Raw genomic sequence first — 11,364 nt, 5'->3', positions numbered from 1 at the left:
AATGAACCATAATCTTGCCCTTATTGTACTACTCTACTAATAGTAGGATGATAGGATGAAGGATCAACTAGGTCTTTCATGGTTGTAATGTAAGCTAAGGGATGGGTAGGAACTATTTAGGAAATAGTGACTAATCTTACTAAGCGCTTTAATACATCGCATTATACAATTAATATTATTCTCTATCAACCTAACTTCACCTTTTCTACCTTCACACACATTTGTTTCATCCCAATCTCACTAAGCACACACACTATGGTGGGAGTATTGTTCTTTTACATTATTATTCAATTTTCAGCCCTTCTTCACCACCATTTAATGTTACGCACCCCTATGATAGCCACCCTTAACTAAAGCTATTTGCCTTGGTTGAGGTGCACAATGTTCGAGGCGCATCAGGGCCAAAACAAGTTCATTGTAACTCCACTGGAAAAAAAAAACTAGAATTTCCTTAAACCAAATTTCTCTAACTCCCAACCATAACAATTATACACCACTAACTTATTACTTTGGGGCTTCACTTACACCTTTTTCCTACTTCAACTTCACACTCCTTACTCAATTAATCTTTTTCGCTAAAGCACTTAGGAAAATTGGATCAAACAAAGGTCTATCAAAGAGGGGATTAGGCTACATATGAGGCTACCAAAGAAGTTAGGCTATAGGCTCAACGGAGCTAACTAGGGATATGCACAAGGGAACGTAAATAAAGTTTAAAAATTTGGCTATCAACAAAATCCCCACATCATCTCCTACACTCAACATCATTTATTTCGCTTTGTAAACACACCGGGCAAGTTCTAGACATTCCTATACAGGTAGAATACAAATAAAAACTCTCTCACTCTTGGTGCATGCTAGGAATCATGTCGGATCCTTACAGTTCCTAGTCTTGTTCTTTATCAAATTCAACTATAAGCCAACAAACTGTATTACATTTATTTAAATTAAGCATCTAAAATTAACACCTTTTTTAGTTTAAGTCATGCTATTGTTTTAAAACCAATGTGTTCCTAGTCACTATAAAAATGGCCCAACACAAAGAACTTCTCCAAAAGTTGTGATTGGGTTCTTATCAATTCTCAGCTTCTAAAGACTAACTCCCCTTAAGACGGTTATCATCCATCTATCATTGGGGGGAAACTAACTAAGAAAATTTATTTCTCGTTACCTTGAGGGCAAAAATGCATAACAAAAACTTTAAACTAAAAAGCAAACCATTACTAAATTTACTAGCTATTACAGATCATAATGTTCCAAATAGTTAGAAATGACTAAGTTCAACATCCAAACAGAAAAATAAAAACATCCCAAAAGGAGAAATAAAAATAAAAATGTCAAACCAAAATAAAACAAAGTACCAAGATAAAGAGAATGAGATACAAGACACAACCACCCCATACTTAAATAAAGCACTGTCCCAGTGTTTACAAATAAAATCAAATAGTAAGGTGGCGTATTTCTCCCTGCTCAAGCCTCAGCCATGTCATCATTCGGGTCATCATCATCAGCATCTTTATCTGTATCTCCAACATCAGGTTGCTCATTATCCTCTAACTCAATATCTGAATCACGCGACTGCCGCTCTTCATCGGTAGGCACATCATCATCAATGGGTTCAACAAACTCCATCGCTATCCTCAACAATATCCTAGCATAATGACCTAGTGGGTAATCCAGCTCCACCACATAGGTTTCTTCATTGGTGGCTGGTCTTCCCCCTACCCGCAGCTGCAACATTTGTAATCCATATATTTTGGAAGTAATCTCATTAGTCCAAGTTTGTCCCCCTACCCACAGCTGTAATATTTGTAATCCATATATTCTTGAAGTAATCTCATTAGTCCAAGTTTGATGCTCGAACATAGTCAGGATTGGGCCATGAGCTCCTGTACTCCTACCTGTAGTCACATCAATTGGATGAACGTCCACCACTGACTTGTAATCTAACTCTTCTTCTTCTTCCATGTTCCTTCTCATAAACCTAGTCAGCAAACATCCAAAATTATACCAACTCTCCTTATGGTACCACGCCTTTTTCATAGCAGAGAAGATCACCACACCAATATTTTGTCAACATCATTACACATGAGAGTATATATTAAGCATACCTGGTCATGTGCGATTTTTGTTATGTGTTTTCCTTGAATAAGGCAATGATAAACAATTTTTCCCCACAAGCATGCCTCCATGTTCATTTGTGCATACGGGAAGGAAGAATGAAGACCAGTGCCTCACTGCCTAGTCCACATAGAAGTTGATCTTGTGCCATACAATAAGTGTTGGATATGGGCATATGGAGGAGTACCAATAAGCTTCCTCAAAGGATCTGTATTAGCCTCAGGGACCCCCAACAAGTCATTTATGTGCTTCGCTGTGAATGTGACCACTTTGCCGCAGTACTTTACCTCATAGGTTAGGTCCTTCGGGTCACAGTTAGCATAAAATTCCCACACGAGGTACAGGTTGCACTCTGCAGGCTGCTCAAACACAAAAGTCATGTTCAGCTGCTCAAATCGGCGAACCATGCTAGGGTATTCACGTTGTAAACTCGCCCTATCAATAAGCACTTCCAGTATGTATTTTATGTCCAGATATTTTGAATACCACTTCTTGCCAGCTGTATAGACTACCTTATATCCAAACCTCCTTGCCTGACCATGAGGGACTGGTGGAGCTCATAGTACCCTATCAATTTGTCTGTCCGACTGCCTGTTTTATTTCTTAGCTAGCTCAGAAGTACCAACCTTACCCTTGCCTTTTTTTTGTCTACATTCTAGATTACATATCAAACAAAACATACGATAAACTAGTGAGACATGAGTTCATGAATGTGCTAGCCTGAACTAAGTATGGATAAGTAATAAGGGCACCCCATACTTAGTTGCTAGCTAAGGTGCTAACATATATGAACTAGGTACTCATACTTCCCTTATTTAATATATTTTGCACAAATATTGCTTTTTTATAAATCAAGCAATGATAAATTGCACCTATTATTCCATCATATGGCAGTGACAAACCACATCAAGACAACTTCATGTGCAACCCTATTCCTTATTTCAGTCAAACCCAACTAACATTTACTCATGCATATTCTCAGCTCGACATCATTACCCAAACATAAACACAAAAGCATGCAACTTTACATGGGCTGTAAGTACTCTTTTAGTCGAATTAAGTGCAATAATGAGTGTCACAATAAAATTCATACTAGACACACACCATAATTTAGATGAACAACTTACTTGGTATAGCATAATAGTTAATACCCATATACACTATTCAGCATATTCTACGTAGCAACATAAGATATCACACACTCACACAAGAAGAGGTCAGCTAGGTACATGGTAAAAAAAAGAGCAGGAATATTCCACACATAATACAATTTCCCTTCTCCCTTAAATAACAACTCAACTTTCTCGCCTAAAGTCTACACAATAGTTTAGTTCCTACCATCGTTACATCAATAAAACCCCTATATTGAGCGATTCCTAACAACACAAAGACTATTTGCACATATATTTGATGCATCAACAAATGCATACCAATGATTCCATTTTAACATAAGCATCTTAAAAACTTTAATATATCACCATATAAAGAGAATAGATAAATAAATGAGTAATACTTACCAGATTCAAAGGGGGTGAGTTAAAACCTTGATGTTGCCAAGAAATAAGTGAGACACTACTGTGAAAGAGATGAGAGACGGCTACTAGGGTTTTTGGTGGAAAAAGAAGTAAGTGGGAATGGGGAGTATTTATAGAGGGGTTAAGCCATTAGGATCCGGTCGGGTCAAAACTTGATGATTTAATTAACATTTAGAAAATGGCATTCACCGCGGCGCGATGAAATCATGGTGACTTACTGGAAAATGTACATCAAGTTTTGTCATCTCATCGCGAAGAGGTGACCCCAAAATTTTGAAATTTTTGAGTTTTCACACATCACCGTGATGTGGTTCTATCACAATAAGTCTCTGGAAATTTCGTATTGCAGTGATGCAGTGATACTAGAATCCCTCATTTTAGTGTATTTTCAACCCCCTTTTCATACTTTGTATTGTACCTAAGCTTCATACTTAATTTACAAACTTGATTGCTACCTTTGACGTGACATTAACCTGATCTTAATTCTTACCTTTTATAATATCTCGTACTTATCCTAGCTTAATTCAGCTCTTATTTGCATGCTTAAGAGGCTTAGAATCTAAAAATTTCACTAAGTGTTAGGGACTTAGTCTTATTTTTGGCCTCTTAATTATGAAGATTTTTAAACTGACCTTCCCGACCCTGAGATGTAAGTTTTTGAGTTAATTCATGTTCAAGGGTGTAAGGAGCTTGGCTCGAGGAAATTTTGGATTTTTCAGATGAGGATTGGGGAATTTTTGGGTTTTGATTCCAGAACCCCATCGCGATAGTAGCGCATCGCGGTGGGTATAGAGATGAGCCCTTCATTGCATCGCGGTAAAGGTGCTTTCATCCAGTTCTTGATTTATGATTTGAATGCATGTTTCATAATCTTTATCCTAGTGTGTGAAGTTCTTATGAGGTGAAGAATGTTCATAGAAATCACTTACAACAAAGTTAAGCTAAGAGCCTTTGATTCGTCCAAAGTTTGGTATTCGTTTCTACAAGGGTCAACTTTGAACGTGTAAATCTTTTGCTATACATGGAATTTTTCAGTTCATACCCACCAAATTGTAAATAATTGAATTATCTTTCTAATGATACCAATTTCTCCTTAAATTGATACCTTAGCGAAAAGATATGATCATTTTTGTAAGAACCAGTAAGCCATAGTGATAAGAACACATCACGATGGCCTTTAAATCGGCATTCCAGTTATGAATTTTTGGTTTAAATGATGGAGGGTCAATTGGATCTTTTCCTACCTCAACTCAATTTGTAAAACCAGGACCTAAGGCTTCAATTAGGGTATTATATGCCCATTTTCTCCACTTTTTTCTCTCAAGATTAAACCCTAATCACCCCCTTTAAGTTCATCTATTCCATCATCTTCTCTTCAAGAAAAAACAAGATTTTAAGTTCCTTAATCCAAGAATCTCAAAAAATCCTTCAAGATCATCTCTAAGGCTTTTAAGGTCAAGATCTCTCCACCAAGTCAACTCTATTAAGGTATGTGAGTTTATGAACAAGGGTATCCTTTCACCCTTATGGTCAAATTGCATGATTTTATGATTTATTTACTTGTTTTGAAGTAGGGTTAAGTTTATATATTCTTGAAGCATGTGATTATTATAAGATTTAAAGCTTTAAGTATATCAAGAAGTTCTTATGTTTATGTTTTTAACTTAAAAGATTTATATTATGAATGAGATTGCACTATCTTGACTTGTTATTGTTGAAGTATTTCAAGAATTATGTTGAGCATGAAGTTTTGATACGAATTACCATAGGTTTAAAGCATGAATTTTAAGCCCTAAGTTTAAGTGTTGAGATTTCAAGAAGATTATGCTTTTAAGCATTCTATGACAAGCTTATATCAAGATTTAAAGCAAGAATTATTCTTTTGATCCTCAGCTAAGATATGGAATCAACATTTATTCATATTGATTACAGTTTAAAGCAAAGAGAAGCATAATTGGTTTTCATTATAAACCCTTATGCTATTTTAAGGTGGATTTCCTAAAGTATGAGCATTAAGTAATAAGTGAGTGGTATTTAGCACCAAGTTGGGTGTGCGTCCACGAAAATATACCCCAAAACTACGACCCAACATAGGTTAAGCTTATTCCCAATATGGATGAAATTACAGATAGTGATCACTTAGTTGAAAGTCCTATTCCGATGGCAAGGGTAGGAAAACTCTCCCCAATGTGGATAAGACATTGGGCTCCATGGTAGCTCATATGGTTTATGTCGGTTAGAAGAACCTCCCTAAGAAATATTAAAAGTAAAGCTTTCAAAACGAAGTGTTATGACTCACAAAGTTTGTCATTATGCACTATTATTCATGTTTATGATTTTACAGCTTTTGTTTTATTCAAGCTCAAGGTGAGTCATCTACACTTAGCATGCATTATTTGATAGTTTATGAGTATATTCAGTTATTGTTTATTTATTCATTCATCCCCATATATTTAATACATTCCAGAAGTACTGATCCATATATATGTCTATGTGCTACATTGTCTCATAATGTAGGTACAAGTTGTAGCGCACACCTCATAATCAGACAGTTTGCAGCTTCAGTTAGCAGGTGAAGAGTTTTTTTATTCGAGGACTCGAGTTAACTCTAGTTCTAGAAGTATTTCTTTTATTCAATCGTATTGATTAGGGATAGTTGAGGGTCATATCTCGGCTACCTATAGTCAGTATTAGTAGAGGCTTCATAGATAGTCAGTAGAGTTGATATATTTGATTTTAATTTTGTTTTGTATAACCAGAGTTGTAATCGTTTTATATAATTTTGTATTAAACCTACTTAGTAAAGACATCTCTTTCACTTATTTCTTTCAAATTAATGTATCTTATTTAGTTGCTCATGAGTTATGTCAGTAGAAGGGTTAGCTTGGGATCACTTATATTCCTAAGCATCATGTGACGTTTAGGAGGTAGTCTCGGGGCATTACACCTTTTCTCCTCAACTTATCTCATCCCTGCACACTAAACAAAAACAATAAAACAATGTAAGCAAAAGTGGGTTGCCTCCCACTCAGCACCTTAGTTTTGGTCGTAGCATTACTCATCTTTTTGTATTTTTTGTTTTCTTTTCTATTTTTTTTCTTTTTTTTCTTTTCTAAAACTAAAAAAAAACTATGCTATTACATTATATTTGTGGGTTGCCTCCCACGTAGCACCTTAGTTACGTCGTGGCATGACTCAGCTCAATCTCACTCATCCACAAAGATGATGGACACATTGTGTTGATCTCCATGATCCACCCAATAATGATTCACGCGCTGTCTATTCACCAAGGATTTCTCCATATTTTCCTTGTTCCACAACTCCACAACTCCATGAGAAGTCATTTTAACAGCCTAGACCCCTTTTTATGCAACTTACCCAGAAATAATTTCAACCTTGAATTGAACAGCAAGACATGTTATCTAGGTTCAAAAACTCTATTCAGGATATGCTTATCATGCCATTTCTTGGTTTTCTCTTTGTACAATTTGGCATTCTCGGAAGCATGGAGATGAAACTCATCAATTTTAACAAGCTTCAACAATCTCTTCTCACCCGAGGCCTTCATATCAAGATTCAGATTTTTCACTAACAAATAAGCTTGATGCTCAAGCTCTACAAGTAATAGTAGGATTTCCCATAAACCAAACGATATGGAGAGGTACCTATGGGCATCTTATAAGCAGTTCTATAATCCTATAATGTGTCATCTAGCTTTTTCGACCAATCCTTACGCTGGTCATTTACAGACTTTTGCAAAATCTGCTTGATCTCCCAGTTGGATACCTATACTTGACCACTAATTTGTGGGTGATACGCAGTGGCCACCTTGTGCCTAACACCATATTTAGATAAAAGATTTTTAAACCAAGTGTTAATAAAATGCATACCTCCATCACTGATAATAGCTCCAGGTGTGCTAAATTGGGAGGATATATGCTTCTTCATAAACTTCAACACCACTCTTGTATCATTTGTGGGGAAAGCAACAACTTCCACCCACTTAGATACATAATCAACTATCACTAGAATATACAAGTTGCTATTGGATGGTGGGGATGGTCCCATAAAATCTATCCCCCAAACATCAAATACCTCTACCTCAAGAATGTTGTTCAGGGGAATCTCATGATACCTTGATATGGTCCCTAATCGCTAACACTGATCATACCCCTTCACAAAAGCAACTACATCTTTGAACAATGTTGTCCAAAAGAAACCTGATTGTTACACTTTTCTAGTTGTTCGTTCATCCCCATAATAGCCACCATAAGGAAATGAATGGCACTTTTATATCCCTTGATTAGATTCACTTTCCAACTCATATCTGGTCATAATACCATCAGGACCCTATTTGAATAGATAAGGCTCATCCCATATATATGCACGAGATTTATGTAGCATTTTCTTTCTCTGTTGAATGGTAGCTTCAATAGGGTAAAACCCCACACACTAACAAATTCACAATGTCTTCATACCAAGGAAACTCACATATATCAACTTTCAATAATTTCTCATCTGGAAACTCTTTTCGGATACAAAGTGAATTATCATCAATATGGTCAGGATTCTCTAGCCTTGACAAATGATCCACAACTTGATTCTCCACTCATTCCGGTCATGTGCTTCTAGGTCAAATTCTTGAAGCATTAGAATCCACCTATCAATCATTGCTTGGCATTTTTTTTATTGAACAAATACTTGATGGCAACATAGTATATATGAACAATTACCTTAGTGCCCACCAAATATGATCTAAATTTATCAAACGCATAGACCAGCGCAAACATCTTATTTTTTGTAACCGTATAATTCATCTGAGCATCATTCAAGATTTTACTTGCATAATAAATAGAACGAAATACCTTGTCTTTTTGCTTTCCCAAAACTACTCCCACAGCTACAGCACTGGCATCACACATCAATTTGAATGGTAACACCCAATCTGGAAAAATAAAGATAGGTGTTTTTGTCAGTTTCTACTTCAACCTCTTAAAAGCTTCTTGACAATCTACCCCAAAATCAAACTTAGCTTCTTTTTCTAGAAGCTTACACATAGGACTTGCAATCTTCAAAAAATCTTGGATAAACTGTAAAACCCTACATGCCATAGAAAACTTCCCACTCCCTTCACTGTTACCGGATATAGAAGCTTTTCAATCATTTCAACCTTGGATCTATCCACTTTAAGTCTTCTACATGACACCATATAACCAAGGACTATTCCTTCCTTGACTAGAAAGTGATATTTTTCCCAGTTCAATATAAGGTTGTCTCCTCACAATGAGCTAGGAATTGATCTAGATTTTGCAAGAATACATCAAAAGAGTTACCATAAATAGAAAAGTCATCCATGAATACCTCAACAAATTCTTCAACCATGTCATAGAAAATCGTCATCATGCATCTCTGAAACGTTGTGGGTGCATTGCGAGCCAAAAGGCATGTGTATGAATGTATATGTCCCATATGGGTAAGTAAAGCTAATTTTTTCTTGATCTTCTGGTGTAGCTATGATCTGATTATACCCTGAGTATCCATCTAGAAAGAAATAGTATTCCTTCCCTGCCAACTTATCCAGCATTTGATTAATGAAACGGATGGGATAATGATCCTTTCTGGTGGCTTCATTCAGCTTTTGGTAGTCAATGCAGATTCTCCAACCAGTTACCATGCGCGTGGAAATCAACTCATTAGCTTTGTTGGTGACCACAGTCATTCCATCTTTCATTGGGATGTAGTGTATTGGGTCAACCCACTTGCTGTCAAAAATGGGATAGACAATATTAACATCAAGCCACTTAATAACTTTATTTTATACCACTTCCTTCATCACCAGATTCAATTTTCGTTGTTACTGCACTCTTGCCTTGTAACATTCTTCCATGTATAAATTTTTCATACAAAAAGCTGGATTGATTCTCATGGTGTCTAACATCTGTCAACCAGTTGCCTTTTTCCTTCTTTTCAAAATGGCCATTGCTTTTCTTCCGTGCATATCAGATAAACCTATAGACAAAATAACAGGTAAGGTATCATTATCACCAAGGTAAATATGTATTAAGTGTGGAGAAAGAGACTTAAGCTCCAATTTTGGAGCTTCATCAACTGAAGCTTTGGGTGATGGGAAAATTGGCCTATTCAATGGATCAAAATCCAACTTTCTTGTGTTAATAACCACCAAATCCATTACTTGAACTATTTCAAGTGCCTCTACATCTCCATAAATATCAAAACCCATCAAAGCTTACTTGAGTGTATCATCAGACAACAACAGATGTAGTTTAGATGTAAGGTCAATAACTAATATGAAAGACTATTCTTCCTATATAGCAGGCAATTTAAGCGCCTTATATATATCAAAAACCTCCACTTTGTCATGCGCTCGCATAGTCATTTTCCCTACTGCTACATCAATAAGTGACTACCCTGTTTCTAGAAATAGGCATCCCAAAATAAATTTAACAACCAGATTAGCTTCAAAATCAAGAATAAAAAAGTCTTTAAGAAAAATCAGTGATCGTACTTGCACTAAGACGTCTTCAATAATTCCATCCAGCTTAGCAAGGGACCTATCGGCCAACTGCAAAATAATGGTCATGGATTTGGTAATCCCAAGACCCATCTTTTGGAACTAAGATGTGGGCATAATATTGATGCTCACCCCCAAGTCACACAATTCATGAGCATTGATGGCCTTCAATAGTGATCTACAAAGTAAATCTACCTGGATCCTTAAGCTTTATGGGTAATTTGTTCTGTATCTTAGATGTTCACTCCTCATTAAGTAAAAATGTTGCATACTCTATCAAATGGTTCTTGTCTGTCCCTATGTCTTTTAGATACTTCATATATTTTGGGACATTCTATAGAATATCAACAAGAGAAAGATTTACATGAACTTGCTTTAGAATATCCAAAAACTTCTTATAATTTATCTTCTCTTGGTGTTTTCGCTGTCTTTGAGGAAAGGGTAAAGGTATAGTATTCTTCTTCACTTGAATTTCATCACTTGCAGCTTTTTCTTTGACCCCTTTCTCCTTATTTATTAAGGATCATCATCAGTAGCTGTGGCACTAACCTACTTTATCTCTGCCTTCTTTAACTGCAAACCACTCTTCATTGTGACTGTATTTACCTACTTTAGATTTACCTCTGTATCACTAGGTAAACCTCCCTGAGGTCTAGTATTTTGTACTCCCACAATCTGACCAAGTTGCAACTCTAGATTTTTCATAATCAATTGTTGAGTCTTCATATCTATCTATTGACTCTTTAAATTTGTTGCCATCTGTGGTTGATTGGCTAAAATTTTCTTCAACATATCCTCTATATTGCTTATTTGAGTAGTGCCTTGATTACTCTAAACCTGTTGCTGTTGATTCTATTGTACTTCCTCTTATACTCATTATTGTTTTATGCCCTATTTCCACCCCATGAGAAATTGGGATGATTCCTCCAATTGGGATTATAATTGTTACCAAAGTTTTGTTGTCCCTAATGATTCACATTCCCCACATAATTAATAGAATCTGGATTAACCATACAAGCATCTATTGCATGCTCACTACTTCTACAAACCTTACACCAAGAATTTAATTGTTTGACTGCATTAGATGTAGTTATTGCTTGAGGAACCCATAACTTCATGTTGTTAAACTTAGTAAGCATCTGATTTTGCATTGTTGTAAGCTGAACTAATAAAGAA

The 11,364-nt window shown here is 36.0% G+C and overlaps 1 protein-coding gene across 1 annotated transcript; it reads right to left on the bottom strand.

The window, feature by feature from the left end:
- Positions 1-1,116: 1,116 nt before the first annotated feature.
- Positions 1,117-4,137, bottom strand: LOC107842802. The gene is made up of 2 exons (XM_016686830.2): positions 3,639-4,137; positions 1,117-2,776 (listed from the first exon to the last, which is right to left on the bottom strand). Exon 2 carries the CDS (start codon positions 2,041-2,043, stop codon positions 1,471-1,473), a length of 573 nt encoding a protein of 190 aa, XP_016542316.2. The 5' UTR covers positions 2,044-2,776; positions 3,639-4,137; the 3' UTR covers positions 1,117-1,470.
- Positions 4,138-11,364: the final 7,227 nt, after the last annotated feature.

The sequence above is a fragment of the Capsicum annuum genome, chromosome 9 (assembly GCF_002878395.1).
Source record: "Capsicum annuum cultivar UCD-10X-F1 chromosome 9, UCD10Xv1.1, whole genome shotgun sequence".
NCBI lineage: Eukaryota > Viridiplantae > Streptophyta > Magnoliopsida > Solanales > Solanaceae > Capsicum > Capsicum annuum.
Note: the sequence above shows the minus strand (reverse complement) of the source record. Positions and strands in the feature narration are given on the sequence as shown.

What these genes read in the sequence shown, in the direction of transcription:
- LOC107842802 (XM_016686830.2), bottom strand. Translation starts at nt 2,043, where the DNA reads ATGAAAAAGGCGTGGTACCATAAGGAGAGTTGGTATAATTTTGGATGT.